The 20482-nt window shown below is 33.0% G+C and overlaps 1 protein-coding gene across 1 annotated transcript; it reads left to right on the top strand.

The window, feature by feature from the left end:
• Positions 1-17720: 17720 nt before the first annotated feature.
• LOC148939071 (lactosylceramide 4-alpha-galactosyltransferase-like) lies at positions 17721-18725 on the top strand. The gene has a single exon (XM_089107363.1). It carries the CDS (start codon positions 17721-17723, stop codon positions 18723-18725), a length of 1005 nt encoding a protein of 334 aa, XP_088963489.1.
• The last annotated feature ends 1757 nt before the right edge of the window (positions 18726-20482 follow it).

The raw sequence follows: 20482 nt of genomic DNA, 5'->3' as shown, positions 1-20482 counted from the left end.
TTGATTGTGTAACATAGCCTAACCTCATGAGCTCGTGACAGGGGGCACCATATATGGGCATAGCCTCCCTAGGGGAAATGGATTTCTGAGAATTGTTACCAGGTGAAGTTTATTAATGTATTTGATGTATTTCCAAGGAGAATTGTCTCCGGGAGAAGTTTATTAATGTCTTTGGAGTTCTTCCAGGAGAATTGTTTCCGGATGAAGTTTGCAAATGTGCATTAACGGTGGGGAAGAGATATTTTGATCTTAGAGATGAAGAGATTAACGCGAGAAAAGGGTTTCCTAGTAATTTCAAATGTGACAGCGCAGGGATGCCAAAAACAAAAGGAACACGCAGAAATTACGTTTAGGGGTTATTTGGGCGAAACCGTTTTAGACGTTTTAAGGAATTATTTCGGCCAAACAGTTAGAGACATTTTAAAAGATGATTTTAGAAGATGTTTTAGAAGAGGATTTGAGGGTGAAACTCTGCGGTCGTTATAATACACAAGCTCCATTTGAACAGTGTCGTGAGGTCCCCTACCCCAACCCCAAAGGGTTCTGATCCCCCATACCCTAACCTCAAAGGACCCCCATAACCCAACTCAAAGGACCCCCCCCCCCGACCCCCGAGGGCCCTCCGGGCCCCCTAAGGTCCCCTGGTGCCCCAAAGGCCCCTGAGCCCCCATTTTTTAATATTTTTTAATTTGCGTATTTTGGGACACAAAAGGGACCCACCCCCCAACTTTTGACTCCCCCTCACAACAAAAGTGTTTAGTCATGGTTTACCTTGTCTCAGTTACGTTCTCTTGATTTTTCAATGTTAATTTTGAATTTCTTTCGTTGAAATGCAAGAGTTGGCATATTTCAGTAGTGTTTTGTTATGGTTTACCATGCCACAGTTACATTCTCTTGATTTTCAAAGTTCATTTTGAATTTCTTTAATTGAAATGCAGGAGTTGGATTATTTCAGTAGTGTTTTGTCATGATTTACCTTGTCGCAGTTACATTCTCTTGATTTTCAATGTTTATTGCGGACTTCTTTCATTGAAATGCAAGAGTTGGAATATTTCAGTAGTGTTTTGTTGTAGTTTACCTTTTCGCAGTTACATTTTCTTGATTTTTCAAAGTTCTTATTGAATTTCATTCGTTGAAATGCATGAGTTGGAACATTTCAGTGTTTTAACTTGTCACTGTTACATTCTCTTGATTTTTCAAAGTTCATTTTGAATTTCTTTCATTGAAATGCATGAGTTGGAACATTTCAGTAGTGTTTAGTCGTGGTTTACCTTGTCACAGTTACATTCTCTTGATTTTTCAAAGTTCATTTTGAATCTCTTTCATTGAAATGCAAGAGTTGGAATATTTCAGTAGTGTTTTGTCATCGTTTACCTTGCAACAGTTATGTTCTCTTGATTTTTCAAAGTTCATTTTGGATTTATTTCATGAAATGCAAGAGTTGGATTATTTCAGTAATGTTTTATCGTGGTTTACCTTGTCACAGTTACATTCTCTTGATTTTTCAAAGTTCATTTTGGATTTCTTTCGTTGAAATGCAAGAGTTGGTATATTTCAGTAGTGTTTTGTTATGGTTTACCTTGTCACAGTTACATTCTCTTGATTTTTCAAAGTTCAGTGTCGATTTATTTCGTTTAAATGCAAGAGTTTGAATACTTCAGTAATGTTTTTACATGGTTTACATTTTCACAGTTACATTCTCTTGATTTTTCAAAGTTAATTTTGAATTTCTATCGTTGAAATGCAAGAGCTGGAATATTTCAGTAGTGTTTTGTTGTGGTTTACCTTGTCACAGTTACATTTTCTTTATTTTTCAAAGTTCATTTTGAATTTATTTCTTTGAAATGCAAGAGTTGGATTATAGCATAAGTGTTTTGTCTCTGTTTACCTTGTCACAGTTACATTATCTTTATTTTCAAAGTTCATTGTGGATTTCTTTCATTGAAATGCAAGAGTTGGATTATTTCAGTAGTGTTTTGTCATGGTTTACCTTGTCACAGTTGCATTCTCTTGATTTTTCAAAGTTCATTTTGCATTTCTTTCGTGAAATGCATGAGTTGGGTTATTTTGGTAGTGTCTTGCCATGCCTTACTTTCTCACAGCTACAAACATATCATTTTTCAAAGTTCATTTTAGATTTCTTTTGTTTAAATGCAAGAAAAAAAATAATTCAGTAGGGTTTTGCTGTGGTTTTCCCTTTCACACTTTCATTCTCTTGATTTTTCAAAGTTCATTTGAATTTCTTTCATTGAAATGCAAGAGTTGGATTATTTCAGTAGTGTTTTGTCGTGGTTTACCTTGTCACAGTTACATTCTCTTGATTTTTCAAAGTTCAGTGTCGATATCTTTTGTTGAAATGCAACGGTTGGAGTATTTCGGTAGTGTTTTGACATGATTTACCCTGTAACAGTTAAATTTTCTTAATTTTTCAAAGTTCATTTGGAATTTCTATAGTTGAAATGCAAGAGTTGGAAAATTTCAGCAGTGTTTTGTCGTGGTTTACCTTATCACAGTTACATTCTCTTAATTTTTCAATGTTCATTTTGAATTTCTTTCGTTGAAATGCAAGAGTTGGAATATTTCAGTAGTGTTTTGTCGTGCTTTACCTTTTCAAAGTTACATTTTCTTGATTTTTCAAAGTTCATTTTGGATTTTTTTCGTTGAAATACAAGAGTTGGAATGTTTCAGTAGTGTGTAGTCATGGTTTACCTTGTCACAGCTACATTCTATTAATTTTTCAAAGTTCATTTTGAATTTCTATCGTTGAAATGCAAGAGTTGGAATATTTCACTAGTGTTTTGTCGTGGTTTACCTTGTCACAGTTACATTTTCTTGATTTTTCAAAGTTCATTTTGAATTTCTTTCATTGAAATGCAAGAGTTGTATTATTTCAGTAGTGTTTTGTCATGGTTTACCTTGTCACAGTCACATTCTCCTGATTTTCAACGTTCATTGCGGATTTCTTTCGTTGAAATACAAGAGACGGAATATTTCAGTAGTGTTCTGTCATTGTTTACCTTGTCACAGTTACATTCTCTTGATTTTTAAAAGTTCATTTTGTATTTCTTTCGTTGAAATGCAAGAATTTAATGATGTCAGTAGCGTTTTGTCGCGGTTTACCTTGTCACAGTTACATTTTCTTGATTTTTTCAAAGTTCATTTTGTAATTTCTTTCATTGAAATGCAAGAGTTAGAATATTTCAGTAGTGTTTTGTCGTGGTTTACCTTGTCACAGTTACATTCTCTTGATTTTTCAAAGATCATTTTGGTTTTCTTTCGTTGAAATGCAAGAGTTGGAACATTTCAGTAATGTTTTTATGGGGTTTAACTTGTAACAGTTACATTCTCTTGATTCTTCAAAGTTCATTTTGGTTTTCTTTCGTTGAAATGCAGGATTTGGAATATTTCAGTAGTGGTTTGTCATGGTTTACCTTGTCACAGTTACATTCTCTTGATTTTCAAAGTTCATTTTTGAATTTCTTTCATTGAAATGCAAGAGTTGGATTATTTCTGTAGTGTTTTGTCATGGTTTACCTTGTCGCAGTTACATTCTCTTGATTTTCAATATTCATAGCGGATTTCTTTAATTGAAATGCAAGAGTTGGAATATTTCAGTAGTGTTCTGTTGCAGTTTACCTTGTCGCAGTTACATTTTCTTGATTTTTCAAAGTTCATTTTGAATTTCATTCGTTGAAATGCAAGAGTTGGAATATTTCAGTAGTGTTTTGTTGTGGTTTACCATGTCACAGTTACATTTCCTTGATTTTTCAAAGTTCATTTTGAATTTCTTTCATTGAAATCCATGAGTTGGAATATTTCAGTAGTGTTTTGTTGTGGTTTACCATGTCACACTTACATTCTCTTGATTTATCAAAGTTCATTTGAATTTCTTTCATTGAAATGAAAGAGTTGGAATATTTCAGCAGTGTTTTGTCGTGGTTTACCTTGTCACAGTTATGTTCTCTTGATTTTTCAAAGTTCATTTTGGATTTATTTCATGAAATGCAAGAGTTGGATTATTTCAGTAGTGTTTTATCGTGGTTTACCTTGTCACAGCTACATTCTCTTGATTTTTCAAAACTTCATTTTGGACTTCTCTTGATGAAATGCAAGGCTTGGTATATTTCAATAGTGTTTGGTCGTGGTTTACCATGTCACAGTTACATTCTCTCGATTTTCAAAGTTCAGTGTCGATTTCTTTAATTGAAATGCAAGAGTTGGAATATTTCAGTAGTGTTTTGACATGATTTACCTTGTCACAGTTACATTCTCTTAATTTTTCAAAGTTCATTTTGAATTTCTATCGTTGAAATGCAAGAGCTGGAATATTTCAGTAGTGTTTTGTTGTGGTTTACCTTGTCACAGTTACATTTTCATGATTTATCAAAGTTCATTTTGAATTTCTTTCGTTGAAATGCAACACTTGGAATATTTCAGTAGTGTTTTGGCATGGTTTACCTTGTCATAGTTACATTCTCTGAATTTTTCAAAGTTCATTTTGAATTTCTTTCGTGAAATGCATGAGTTGGAATATTTCAGTAGTTTTTTTATCATGGTTTACCTTGTCACAGCTACATTTTCTTGATTTTTCAAAGTTCATTTTGAATTTCTTTCATTGAAATGCAAGAGTTGGAATATATCAGATGTGATTTGTTACGGTTTAAATTGTCACAGTTACATTCTCTTTATTTTCAAAGTTCATTGTGGATTTCTTTCATTGAAATGCAAGAGTTGGATTATTTCAGTAGTGTTTTGTCATCGTTTACCTTGTCACAGTTGCATTCTCTTGATTTTTCAAAGTTCATTTTGCATTTCTTTCGTGAAATGCAAGAGTTGGATTATTTCAGTAGTGTTTTATCGTGGTTTACCTTGTCACAGCTACATTTTCTTGATTTTTAAAAGTTCATTTTGTATTTCTTTCGTTGAAATGCAAGGGTTTGAATAATTCAGTAGTGTTTTGTCGTTGTTTACCCTTTCACACTTTCATTCTCTTGATTTTTCAAATTTCATTTGAATTTCTTTCATTGAAAAGCAAGAGTCGGATTATTTCAGTAGTGTATTGTCGTTTTTTACCTTGTCAAAGATACATTTTCGTGATTTTTAAAAATTCAGTGTCGATATATTTCGTTGTAATGCACGTGTTGGAATATTTCAGTAGTGTTTTGACATGATTTACCTTGTCACAGTTACATTCTCTTAATTTTTCTAAGTTCATTTTGAATTTCTATCGTTGAAATGCAAGAGCTGGAATATTTCAGTAGTGTTTTGTTGTGGTTTACCTTGTCACAGTTACATTTTCATGATTTTTCAAAGTTCATTTGGATTTCTTTCATTCAAATGCAAGAGTTGGACTATTTTAGTAGTGTTTTGTCATGATTTACCTTGTCACAGTTACATTCTCTTAATTTTTCAATGTCCATTTTAAATTTCTATCGTTGAAATTCAAGAGTTGGAATATTTCAGTAGTGGTTGGTCGTGCTTTACATTTTCACAGTTAAATTCTCTTGATTTTTTAAAGTTCATTTTGAATTTCTTTAATTGAAATGCAAGAGTTGGATTATTTAAGCAGTGTTTTGTCATGGTTTACATTGTCACACTTACATTCTCTTCATTTTTCAAATTTCAGTGTGGATTTCATTCCTTGAAATGCAAGAGTTGGAATATTTCAGTAGTGTTCTGTCATTGTTTACCATGTCAAAGTTACATTCTCTTGATTTTTCAAAGTTCATTTTGAATTTCTTTCGTTGAAATGCAAGAGTTGGAATATTTCAGTAGCGTTTTGTTGCGGTTTACCTTGTCACACTTACATTCTCTTGATTTTTTCAAAGTTCATTTTTAATTTCTATCATTGAAATGCAAGAGTTAGAATATTTCAGTAGTGTTTTGTCATTGTTTACCTTGTCACAGTTACATTCTCTTGATTTTTCAAAGATCATTTTGGTTTTCTTTCGTTGAAATGCAAGAGTTGGAATATTTCAGTATTGTTTTGATGTGGTTTACCTTGTCACAGTTACGTTCTCTTGATTTTTCAAAGTTCATTTTGGTTTTCTTTCGTTGAAATGCAAGAGTCGGAATATTTCAGTAGTGTTTTGTTGTGGTTTACCATGTCACACTTACATTCTCTTAATTTTTCAAAGTTCATGTTGGATTTCTGTCGATGAAGTCCAAGAGTTTGAATATTTCAATGGTGTTTTTTCGTTGTTTACCTTGTCACAGTTACTTTCTATTGGTATCTAAATGTTCGGTTATGTTTTCTTTTGTTGAATAGCACGGCTTGGATTTTTTCATTATTGTTTCGTCATGGTTTACCTTGTCACAGTTACATTCTCTTGATTTTTAAAAGTTCAATTTGGATTTTTTACTTTGAAATAAAAGATTTGGAATATTTCAGTGGTTTTTTGTCGTGGTATACCATGTCACAGTTACATTCTATTCATTTTTCAAAGTTCATTTTGAATTTCTTTGGGTGAAATGCAAAAGTTGGAACATTTCAGTAGCGTTTTGACATGGTTTACCTTGTCACAGATACATTCTATTGATTTTTCAAAGTTCATTTCGAATTTCTTTCATTGAAATGTAAGAGTTGGAATATTTCAGTAGTGTTTTGTCGTGGTTTACCTTGTCACAGTTACATTCTTTTTATTTTACAAAGTTCATTTGAATTTCTTTCATTGAAATGCAAGAGTTGGAATATTTCATTAGTGTTTTGATGTGGTTTACCTTGTCATAGTTACATTTTATTAATTTTTCAAAGTTCATTTTTAATTTTTTTCATTAAAATGTGAGAGTTGGAATATCTCAGTAGTGTTTTGTCATTATTTACAATGTCATAGTTACATTCTCTTGATTTTTCAAAGTTCATTTTGGATTTCTTTCGTTGAAATGCAGGAGTTGGAATATTTCAGTAGTGTTTTGTCATGGTTTACCTTGTCACAGACACAGTTGCTTGATTTTTCAAAGTTCATTTCGAATTTCTTTAATTGAAATACAATAATTGAATTATGTCAGTACTGTTTTGTAGTAGTTTATCTTGTCAGAGTTACATTTTCTTTATTTTTCAATGGTCATTTTAATTTCTTTCATTGAAATGCAATAGTTGGAATTTTTCAGTAGTGTTTTGTTGTGCTTTACAGTGTCACAGATACATTCTCTTAATTTTTCAAAGTTCTTTTTTAATTTCTTTCGTTGAAATTCAAGAGTAGGAATATTTCAGTAGTGTCTTGTCATGCTTTACCTTGTCACATTTACATTCTCTTAATTTTTCATAGTTCATTTTGAATTTCTTTCGTTGAAATGCAAGAGTTGGAATGCTTCAGAAGTGTTTTGTCGTGGTTTACCTTGTCACAGATACATTCTCTTGATTTTTCAAAGTTCATTTCGAATTTATTTCATTTAAATGCAAGAGTTGGAATATGTGAGCAGTGTTTTGTCGTGGTTTACCTTGTCACAGTTACATTCTCTGAATATTTCAAAGTTCATTGAATTTCTTACGAAATTCATTGAATTTTTTAAATATTCCAACTTTTTTTAGATTTTCGTGGGTGTTAGGTTCCTGGGATTTATTATTTGAGAAGTTAACTTTAGTATTTCGTATTTGACGTGCCTTAAATTATGAATTAGAATATTTAATTGGCTGTTTGGGGATTTTCAGACCTAGGTTTTTTAGATTTTCGTGTGTGTTCGACTCCTGGGGTTTATTATATGAGAAGTTAACTTTAGTATTTTGTGGTTTTACGTGCCTGAAATCATGAATTAGAATATTTAATTAGCTGTTTGGGTTTTCAGACATAGTTTTTTAGATTTTCATTGCTGTTAGGTTCCTGGAATTTATTATTTGAGATTTTTATATTTTTTCCTTTCAATTATTTTCATTGTAAGCCAATATAATGCAAGGGGGAGTAAAAATGGTAGTTATTTAGTACCCGGTAAACAGGTGACTTGATATGCTTCATTAGAAGTAGGTTATTGCTAATGATACCTCCTCGACAGATATTTTAATGGCTCTAACAATTGTACACTATACTTGCCCAGAGACACAATGTGGCTTTCTCGTTATTGCTCTATGGCCAGTTATCGACACTACCTAGTTTATTGCATGTATTAAATCAGTATTTTTTACACAGTGGAACGATAAACACGTAACTAATATCTATAAAAAAGTGAAGATGAAGCATTTTAAGAAAGTGTGTTCACATGATAGTGTTATTGTAGCATTGAATGCTGACAAGGAGAAGTATTTAAACTATGAAACAAGTACAAGTGGAAACAAGTAAGTACAAGTATGAAACAACAAGGACAGTAAGGAATTGAATTTCTTTGGAGTACCAAAAAAATTCAACTCTTATGATGGTGGATATGCGAGATTGAGATCTCCGGAGATGATTGCGCTCAAAGAGAATGCCAACATAAAAATGGTAGTTTATAAAGAAGGTTATCTTCTTGCTATTACTTGTGGAAACATGTTACCAAGTGTTAAACCATATCGTCAGATTTCGGGTATTGGCATTCAAATTAAAACAAAGACGAAAAGAAAGGTAAACTTTTCTACTAATATCATAAATTATATCCTGTCTACATGCCGGAACTGTTACCTGTGTAAAAATAGTGTGATAATAGACAGTGAAATTGCTAGAAAAATAAAAAGGGCATTGGCCGAAAATATCACTAAGGAAAATAAAGATGAATCGATGAAAAATAAAGTACCAGCAAACGTTACTGCTATTGATCAAACAGTCAATGAATCAAATAATACCAAAGACGAAAAGTATATTGACCCTGTCGATGACACACCTATAAAAATTGGGTATGAGTCAAAATGGAATAATGATTATTCTACTGATTACCAAATAAGAGAAGACAATAGCTAGAGTACCAAGAAAGAACATGGTGAACCATTTTATGGAACAGATTCAAAATGTCCAAAGTTGTTCATTGATATTAATAATGTATAATAATATATATTTATTGTATTAATATTCTACATGACATTATTTCATTAAAAATATATTATGCCTTACATTGTTATGTGTTCATTAATTTTAGAGTAAGTTAGCATATCGAACGTTTAGAATGTCTATTAAAACATCGGAGATGTAAGAAAAGGAATTTACATACATCATATATCGGATAGATAGGTTAACATAGAGAAAATCTAAGTATAAGAATGAATAGATTCTCTATCAACATCTATTGACAGATACTTGGGATAGCATTGACAAAATCAAAGTATCGTAAGTAGCAAACTCTTTCTTGAATTCAACTCATGGGGTTTCTTGAATTAAATATCAAAACAATAAAGAGTGTATTACTAACTTGCAATTTTATCATGATTTCTCTAATAAAATATCTGTATCGTGTCCAGGAAGCAAATTCAAGAAAGTGATTGTTACTTACAATTTCCTCACAATTTAATGAAAAGAATAGAACTATTCTAAAGAATAAAAACAGGTTAAGCTTAAAGATATTTATTGCTTAAACGTATTAACAGATTTTTTGAGAAAAAAAAACATAACAACAAATGTTTACATAAAAACAGTACTTAGAGTTCACTCTTAAACATCCACAAACGATGGTCCCATGATATAGAATAGTTTTTACCATGTCTTATGGATTTATCACGATCAGGTATGTTCTTAGGTATCCACTGTGCGAAGAACCTAACCTCGTCTTCAGGACGGTGATAACCCCCTTCAAATTTAGGACACATAAACTCTTCTAGATTGAAAAGTGGAATACTAGGATCACACTTTTGAATTAAAACTTTATCTGTAGGTACATTGCCCTTTACGTAGAGTGCTTCACCCCCGAAAAAGCTGCAAATTTCACTGACTTCCTTCTGAACATTTCTCAGTTCCTGACCAGCATTATTAAGTGGCGTAATCACTCTATCGTAGAAAACTAGTCTGTTTATGTGATGTAATGTAGTACTCCACAAGCTTTCATCATATTCAAACATGTTATAGTTCACTATCCAATGATAACAGTCAATTTCTTCAAGTTCCATAGACAATAATAAAAATGCACATTCAAATATAACACAACAAGTTGATTTTTTCAAAGTGATAAATTCTGTGTCATACAATCCTATCATCTTGGAAGTTATTAATGTAGTTGTTAAGTAGAAAAATACTTCATCAAACTCTTAAGCCTTCGCTCAAGGTTGAATGTAGTTGTGGCTAGGGGGATGAGCCCTAAAACCATCTGAATTCAGTGTGGGGAGGAGTCATAAAACCCTTGGAAGTCATTGCGGGGAGGAGTAATTGAACTCTCGGTATCTATTGCATGTAAATGAAGTTTGGAAATTTCAATAACAGAACAATTCTTTTTTTTTCTCTTTATCACAAACAATTTTCACTTAGCTACACGATATAGAATTTTAATTCAAGAAATTATGAAAAAATTCTCATTAAGTAACAATTTCTTTCTTGAAGTCTACTCTTGGATACACAATACGGAAATTTCATTCAAGAAATATGAAAATATTTGTAAGTAAGTAACAAGCTGTTTATTGATTTCACCTCTTGAATATACAGTACAGATACTTCATTCAAGAAACGTGATGAAACACGTTTTGAAACTACATGCTATTTCAATGCCTTTCCTTGGTACATTTCCAAACGAGTGGTGATTCCCCACTGGTTTCTACACATTGCAAAAAGTGAGCAGTCTGAAAACTTAATGTTTTCAGGCAGAATTATGTTTTAGACAACATTTATTTTTTAGGAAACAATCAGAGACATCAGAGGCTATTCAATATACAATAACTTGATTGGTGATTGATTACACACCACGACGGCGCATACACAGTGAGATAGACATGCAAAGTCGACATAGCTTTATTTAATTTTTTAAGAAACTTGTCTGGATAACAACATTGATTCTCAAAGGTAAAAGTTTGAATCAGACACTTTTAGGATATCGAGTGTCCTTACTAAATTGATCATACGACCTAAATTATTTCATCAGATACGCCAGCACTTTAAAGTGAAATTTGACTCGCATATGCCTGGGGTATTAAGCATTTGAATTGCAGAATAATGATAAGAAGAGGCTTAATTTCCAAGATATAACGTATAAATAAGAGATTACATTTTGATATTGTTTGACAATTTACTAAATTTTAAGGTTTTTTTTAGTTTCAAAATGTATTTTTTGTCATCAAGTCGAACAATAAAGCAAAAACGAAAACAACTACAAAAAAAATGTTTTTATTATGAACCCTTTAATCACTAATTAGAGTCATTCACACTCCTATTATTCAAAACATTAATTAATATCGTTCATAGTGTTCAATTTGCAAATCTCATTACCCCTTTTTAAATGTCAATCAAATAATTCTGAGTATAGTGTCCAATTTTCTAATAACAAAAAAAAAATAAGCAAGTAACATGGGAATTGCTATTGAGCCAAGAAAATAGCATGGTCCTATACAGGCAAGCAAATACCGGTTTAGAAAAACTAGAATAGTGACATAATTTCACTTTATCGACCCTCAAATTCCATTATGTGAGGGAGCTCTGAATCTCTTTGAAAAGGTGTAGAGACGCAAGCAAATAACGTTGAAATTGCTATATACGCAAGCAAATCCAGAAGGCGCATACTACTGATATGTCAAGAGATTTTTTTCATTTTTAACGCGAAATCTTGCACATAGATTCACTATTTGTAGAATAGGTTTTCTTTAGTTCTCTTATTTTTTACAAATGTTCTTCCTCAGGTAACGTGCCACGGATTTGCTCAAGACGTAGGACGCGCCACATGGTGTAAATAATTTTTGAATATGGGCAGTCCCATATTCTGCCATGACGTCTGCGTCCCAGCCCTCACCCCCTGTTAAAAATTGGCATAATAGGAAATATATAGCTTTATTTAATTTTTTAACGTTAATTTAGACGAGGTTACGTGCGCGCACGTAACCTCGTCTAAATTAACCTTAAAAAAATGAAATAAAGCTATATTGACTGTGCACGTCTCTCTCACAATGCAAGCACCGTCGTGTTGTTTAACCAATCACCAATAAAGTTAACTTGTATTGATAAACCTCTACTGTCCCTGATTGGTCGCTAAAAAATGGATTTTGTCTAAAAAACCAGTCTGGTTGAAAACGTGGAGTTTTCGTAATGCTCACTTTTTGCAATGTGTAGGAACCAGTGGGGAATCCCCACTCGTTTGGAAAGGTGCCAAGGAAAGGCATGCAAATATCATGCAGTTTCAGAACGTGTTTAATCATGTTTCTTGAACGAAGTTTATGTACTGTATATTCATGAGGTGAATTCAATAAAGAGTTTGTTACTTACTTACAAAAATTTTTATAATTTCTCCAATGAAATTTCAGTATTGTGTATACAAAAGTTGACTTCAAGAAAGAAATTGTTACTTACTGAGATTTTTTTCATAATTTTTTGAATTAAAATTCTACATCGTGTAGCTAATCGAAAATTGTTTGTGATAAAGAGAAAAAAAAAGAATTGTTCTGTTATTGAAATTTCCAGACTTCATTTACATGCAATAGATACCGAGAGTTCAATTACTCTTCCCCGCAATGACTTCCAAGGGTTTTATGACTTCTCCCCACACTGAAATCAGATGGTTTTAGGACTCATCCCCCTAGCCATAACTCCATTCAACCTTGAGCGAAGGTATAAAAGTTTGATGAAGTATTTTTCTACTTAACAACTACATTAATAACTTCCAAGATGATAGGATTGTATGACACAGAATTTATCAGTTTGAAAAAATCAACTTGTTGTGTTATATTTGAATGTATATTTTTATTATTGTCTATGGAAGTCGAAGAAATTGACTGTTATCATTGGATAGTGAACTATAACATGTTTGAGTATGATAAGAGCTTGTGGAGCACTACATTACGTCATATAAACAGACTGGGATTCTATGATAGAGTGATTATACTACTTAATGATACTGGTCAGGAACTGAGAAATGTTCAGGAGGAAGTCAGTGAAATTTGCAGCTTTTTTGGGGTTGAAGCACTCTACGTAAAGGGCAATGTGCCTACATATAAAGTTTTAATTCAAAAGTGTGACCCTAGGATACCACTTTGCAATCTAGAAGAGTTTAAGTGTCCTAAATTTGAAGGGGGTTATCAACGTCCTGAAGACGAGGTTAGGTTCTTCGCACAGTGGATACCTAAGAATATACCTGATCGTGATAAATCCATAAGACATGTTAAAAACTATTCTATATCATGTGACCATCGTATGTGGATGTTTAAGAGTGAACTCAAAGTACTATTTTTATGTAAACATTTGTTGTTGTGTTTTTTTTTTCTCAAAAAAAATCTGTTAATACGCTTAAGCAATAAATATCAAGAAAATCAAGAAAAATCAAGAAAATCAAAAAATCAAGAAAATGTAACTGTGACACGGTAAACCACAACAAAACACTACTGAAATAATCCAACTCTTGCATTTCAGCGAAAGAAATTCAAAATGAACTTTGAAAAATCAAGAGAATGTATCTGTGATAAGGTAAACAACAACAAAACATTAGTGAAATATACCAACTTTTGAATTTCAACGAAAGAAAATCAAAATGAACTTTGAAAAATCAAGAGAATGTAACTGTGACAAGGTAAACCACAACAAAGCACTATTTAAATATTTCAAGAATTTAACTTCAATGAAATAGAAAAAAATGAAAATTGAAAAATCGATATAAAGTTAATGTGATAAAGTAAAAAGCGGCAAATAACTCCTTCAATGATCCAACTATTGTATTTAAACTAAAGAAATTAAAAATGAACTTTAAAAAAACAAAAAAATGTAAGCGTGACAAGGTAAACCACGACACAATACTACGGAAATATTCCAACTCTTACATTTCAACGAAAGAAATCCAAAATGATCTTTGAAAAATCGAGAGAATGTAACTGTGACAAGGTAAACAACAACAAAACACCAGTGAAATAATCCAACTATTGAATTTCAACAAAAGAAATTCAAAATTAACTTTGAAAAATCAAGAGAATGTAAGTTTGACAAGGTAAACCACAAGAAAACCCTACTTAAATAATCAAACTCTTACATGTCCATGAAAGAAATTCAAAATGAACTTTGACAAATCAAGAGAATATAACTGTGACAAAGTAAGCCACAACAAACCACTACTGAAATATTCCAACTCTTGCATTTCAATGAAAGAAATTCAAAATGAACTTTGAAAAATCAAGAGAATGAAACTGTGACTAAGTAAGCCACAACAAAACACTACTGAAATATTCCAACTCTTGTATTTAAATGGACGAAATTCAAAATGAACTTTGAAAAATCAAGAGAATGTAACTGTGACACGGTAAGCCACAACAAAACACTACTGAAATAATCCAACTCTTGCACTTCAGCGAAAGAAATTCAAAATGAACTTTGAAAAATCAAAAGAATGTAACTGTGACAAGGTAAACCACAACAAAACACTAGTGAAATAATCCAACTCTTGCATTTCAATGAAAGAAATTCAAAATGAACTTTTGAAAAATCAAGAGAATATAACTTTTACTAGGTAAGCCACAACGAACCACTACTGAACTAATCAAACCCTTGCATTGCAAGGAAATAAATTAAAATGAACTTAGAAAAAATCAAGAGAACGTAACTGGGATAAATTAAACCACAACATAACTACTACTGAAATATTCCAACCCTGTCATTTCACTGTAATAAATTCAAAATGAACTTTGAAAAATCAATAGAATGTACCTGTGAAAAGGTAAATCACGACAAGATACTACTGAAATATTCTAAGTCTTGCATTTTAACGAAATAAATCAAAAATAAACTTTGAAAAATCAAAAGAATATAACTGTGGCAAGGTAAGCGACGACAAAACACTACTGAAATAATCCAACTCTTGCTTTTCTACGAAAGAAATTCAAAATGAACTTTCAAAAATCAAAAGAATGTAACTGTGACAAAGTAACCCACAACAAAACACTACTGAAATATTCCAACTCTTGCATTTAAATGAATGAAATTCAAAATGAACTTTGACAAATCATGATAATGTAACTGTGACACGATAAACCACGACAAAACACTACTGAAATAATCCAACTCTTGCATTTCAGCGAAGGAAATTCAAAATGAACTTTGAAAAATTAAGAGAATGTAACTGTGACAAGATAAACCACAACAAAACACTAGTGAAATAATCCAACCCCTGCATTTCAACGAAAGAAATTCAAATGAACTTTGAAAAAACAAGAGAATGTAACTGTGACTAGGTAAGCCGCAACAAAACACTACTGAAATAATCCACCTCTTTATTGTCAATGAAAGAGATTCAAATCAACAAAGAAAACTCAAGAGAATGTAAGTGTGACAAAGTAAACCACGACAAAACACTACTGAAATATTCCAACTCTTGCATTTCAATGAATGAAATTCAAAATGATCTTTGAAAAATCAAGAGAATGTAACTCTGTCAAGGTAAGCCGCAACAAAACACTACTGAAATATTCCAACTGTCCTAGTCGATTACGTCATTCAATGCCCATGTATGGACTCCCGTCATGACCTTCTGATAAGGGTTCTACTCAGTATGTAATCAATTTCTCAGAAATCTATGTTCCAAGTCAATTACGTCATTCTATGTCCATATATGGACCCCCGTCACGACCTTCTGATATGGTCCTCTCGTTTTATGTAACAATTGCTACGTTTTCCAGCTCTACTAGTCAATTACGTCACTCAATGCCCATGTATGGACCCCCGATATCACCTTGTAATATAGATCTAATGATAATTAAATCAATTTCTCAGAAATCCAACTGTCATATTCGATTACGTCCTTCAATGCCTATATATGGACTCCCGTCACGACCTACTCATATGGTTCTAGCGATTATGTAATCAATTTCCCCGAAATCCATGTGTCCTAGTTGATTACATCATTCTTGTGTCATATGTCATGTGTCATGTGTCATTCGTCATGTTTCATGTGTCATGTGTCATGTGTCATGTTTCGTTTCATGTGTCACGTGTCACGTGCCATGTGTCATGTGTGACGTGTCACTTATGACGTGTCACGTGTCATGTCAGGTTAGGTTAGGTACCTTGGAAACTCATAACATTTGGCTCGAGCATCAACAACAAATACTATTTCTGGATCATAACATTCGCCCCGAGCAACAGCAACAAATACTATTTCTGGATCATAACATTCGCTGAGAGTGTGCACTTAAAACAACAACAATACTGACCTTGACATTTGACTGTGAAACAACAACACATACTATTTCAGAATCATAACATTTGCCTTGAGCGTGCCAAAAACACACTTGGAGAAAGAGGTCATTGTCCCCATTAACCATATGTTCTCTCTAGGGACTCTATGCCCATATTTTGGGTGCAAAAAAGTTATAGGTAGCAGCAGGGGTGAGGAATGGGAGTAGAACCCCCCCTTCTACTTCAGGTAACGTGCCACGGATTTGCTCAAGACGTAGGACGCGCCAAATGGTATAAATAATTTTTGAATATGGGCAGTCCCATATTCTGCCATGACGTCTGCGTCCCAGCCCTCGCCCCCTGTTCAAAATTGGCATAATAGCAAATATACCAGCTCAAATAAACTGACACATCCTATTTCTCAATATTTATAGAATAATGAAACAAAAAATTACACTACTTTACTGAAAACAAAATCCGCCTCGGTTGCGACCCAATAATTTACCCAAGCATTTATTGTGTTTTTAAGTGTTTGTGTTGAAGTTTGTTCTGAGCCCAATCATAATTTTTTCAAAGTGTTTTCTTTGTTTTTACCGGTTTGATTTGCGTTTTGTGTCTTTTCTTTAACTTATTTTCTTTTGTTTATGCTCTGTCTTTAATCTTTTTTTGAGGGTATTATCCTATTGGGGCTATTGAGAAGGAAACATGTTGAGAAAACAATTCTTGCTTCAAAATATGTAGAAAAACTGTATTTAACGAGTTTTGAAGGTACTTCCATTATAGTTTACCCCCTTCCCCAATGTGCGAATATATAGCCCAAAATTGTAGATTTTCCCTTGTTTTTCCGTTTCTTGATTTCGTCAATGTTCATTCAATTTACAGGTAGACTAGTTGAAACGAAAAGTGACGCATAACAAAATACATTGGAAATATGTAATTTGGGATATATATTGGCACACTAGGGTATAGTGGAAGTGCCTTCAAAATCTTTTCAATACAATTTTTCTGCATATTATGAAGTAAGAATTGTTATCTTAACATGTTTCTTTCTCAATAGCCCCAATTGTACGTTAATACCTTTTTTTGTATGGCAGGTTTTTAAATAAATAATAACAATAAGAAGAATAATGGGCAAGGGAGGCCAGGCTAGTCTGTAGCTATAAGAATGCAAATCTATTCCTTTAAATTCAAAAAAAGAAATCATTAGTAATAAAGAAAGTAAAAAAAAAGAAAAGTATAATAATATACTAGTCACGATTGGCTAATCTGTAACCATAAGAATACAAATATATCTATACAAATTCAAAAAAAATTAGATTCTATAAATTAGAATTGCGATGTAACAGAAAAATTGCATTTGCATCATAAATAACATTCCATAAATATTTTCTTGTATTTAAGCTGTTTTCTTATAAGATGCGCTCTTCCGTATTTTTCCTTTTTTTACAGGTTTCGTCAAAATTACAAATAAAAAATTGAAAACATTTATGATTGAACTTGTTATTTCTCAACATTTCTTTCTTCCAGGAGACTAAGATGACAGTCCAAACGAGGTATTTCGTTTTATTAAGTCTTTTGTTTATTACTATGATCATTGTAATAAAGTATACAAATCTCGAAGCAAACTGGAATGCATTCCTCCATATCCAAATGCATCAAATTATGGAACCTGACATCGAAATTCATACGCTTAATGAGATCAGCGATCACCACGGTTTCAACACGACCTTCTTTGTTGAGAGCAGCGACGCGGGATATTTAAATCCGCGACAATCTTGTTGTGTTGAAGCTGCCGCTCGAGCACAATATCCACATCTTGTTGTGATTTATATGACTGGAGTTAAAGAAGAAAAAATGGAACAGCAGAATGACTGGATAAAGAATCTTACTAATGTCAAGCTCGTCCAATTAGACGCAAAGAAATTCTTCACAAATGATAACTTAGGACGAATCTATGAAGAAGTAAAGAGTACATCCCCCCATAAGGCAGAGCAAGTGTCTGATTTGGCAAGAATTGCGCTATTAAAAAAATTCGGTGGACTGTATATTGACATGGATGCAGTTTTAATGAAGTCCACGGCAGATCTTAATTCTTTTCTTTTAAAAAACTTTGCAAACGGAGTACTTAAATTCCACAAAGGACACCCAATAATAGAGGCTTTGTATCACCGTTTGAATGAAACAAAGTTCAACCCCATGTCGTGGATTGGTTTAGGTGAAGAACTTATAAGAAAGGTTGTAGTGGATACTTGTAACTTCACGACAAACAATTTCGAGGAGGCCAGTCTGAATTGCAATGTAACATTTCTAAATGAAGAGTATTTCTTGCCCGTTTTCTGGGGCAATTGGAAGGATTTATTTGGAAAAGATATTGAATTAGAAACTTTTAAGCCTGAAGTGATGAAACCTGCATACGCTATTGAATTTAGCAATTTCTTAACGTCGAATATTCCTATTATAAAAGGTAGGAGACACCTTTTTGAACAAGTTGCGAAAAAATACTGTCCAAGCGTTTTTCACACCATGCCCAAGTTCTGCTAGAGAAAAAATCTTATATGGGATGGAAAAATTATTTGAAAAATAAAGTTAAGTTCAAAGAAAACGGGATTATCATTCGTAAAATCAATAATGAATTTTTGTTAAAAAAAAAAAACGAAAAAAAGTTAATCCCAGAGAGTAAGTGCAACTTGCCAGAACCAAAATCCTCAAAAACATTATCCCGTGACTTGATGTTGGACATTGTTCTATTGATCTTATTTTCAATAATTTGTAAGACCACACAGGCTATGCGTGACAAAATGAAAAATCGTGAAGAAGAAAATGGAGGATATTTCCGGCCAATGAAAAACACAAAGATATATTTGCAGACATTTCGGTCGAGATCTCCGCTCGACCGTCCTCCAGCGCAAAAGAGTAAAATAAAGAGTAAAAAATGTACCCGTTACCCTCTCATCGCTCCTTGAAGAGGAGTAGAAGGGCCTTATTGACTCCGACGAGGACAATACCCCTTCGAATCCCGATCCGGACACTTTTTTTTAAAACTCCCACGATCCCCACGTGGTTTATGGTCCTAATATGGGCATAGAGTCCCGAGGGGAGATGGATTTCCGAGAAATTGATTGCGTAATCGGTCAATGACCTCTTTTTCCAAGGTCGATTTATTTGATGTTTATATGTGTAATAGCTCCGGGATGAAGGTTGCACATGCGCATTGAATTCTAACGGGAACAATGTTATTGATCTAGGAATCGAAGGGGAAGTGAATTTCCGAGAAATTGATTGCGTAATCGAAGGGGAAGTGAATTTCCGAGAAATTGATTGCGTAATCGAAGGGGAAGTGAATTTCCGAGAAATTGATTGCGTAATCGAGGGGAAGTGGTTAGAGCTCACGAATCAGGGTTGGGCATAGAGTCCCTAGGGGAGATGGATTTTCGAGAAATTGATTGCGTAATCGGTCAATGACCTCTTTTTCCAAGGTCGATTTATTTGATGTTTCTATGTGTAATAGCTCCGGGATGAAGGTTGCACATGCGCATTGAATTCTAACGTGAACAATGTTATTGATCTAGGACTCGAAGGGGAAGTGAATTTCCGAGAAATTGATTGCGTAATCGAAGGGTCAGTGAGAATTTGAAAAACATGAATTTTCTCACATTTATGTCTGTTTTCATGGATGTTTAATGGTTTTTGTCAGTGAGAATTTGAAAAACATGGGCTTTGTCACATTTATGTATGTCAACAGCAATTCATGTCTGTTTAATGGTTTTTCTCAATGAGAATGAAAAAACAGGAATTTTTTCACTTGGATTTACATAATCGCTAGGTGAAATTATTGATAAATGAATGGGGAAATTAAGAAACAAACATGGCTTCATTGTTGTTTGGCTAGCCTGGCCTGAGAACTTGATTTACATAATCGCTAGGGGAAATTATTGATCCACGAAGGGGGAATTAAGAAACAAACATGGCTTCATCGTTGTTTGGCTAGCTTAGCCTGTGATATTGATTTACATACTCGCTAGGAAAAATTATTGATTCACGAGCGTGGGGAATTAAGAAAAAAACATGGCTTCTTTGTTGTTTTGATAGCCTAACCTGAGAAATTGATTTACATAATAGCTCGGGGGAATTATTGATACACGAGTGGTAGACTTACGAAACAAACATGGCTTCATTGTTGTTTGGTTAGCTTAACCTGAGAAATAGCACCTGTGAACTTGATTTACATAATCGCTAGGGGAAATTATTGATTCACGAAGGGGAGAATTAGAAAACATAAAAGCTTCTTTAATCTTAGG

The sequence above is a fragment of the Artemia sp. Qi Xiang Cuo genome, unplaced genomic scaffold (assembly GCF_049724085.1).
Source record: "Artemia sp. Qi Xiang Cuo unplaced genomic scaffold, ASM4972408v1 HiC_scaffold_22, whole genome shotgun sequence".
NCBI lineage: Eukaryota > Metazoa > Arthropoda > Branchiopoda > Anostraca > Artemiidae > Artemia > Artemia sp. Qi Xiang Cuo.
This window is presented reverse-complemented; position numbering and strand designations above follow the sequence as displayed.

What these genes read in the sequence shown, in the direction of transcription:
- LOC148939071 (XM_089107363.1), top strand. Translation starts at nt 17,721, where the DNA reads ATGACAGTCCAAACGAGGTATTTCGTTTTATTAAGTCTTTTGTTTATT.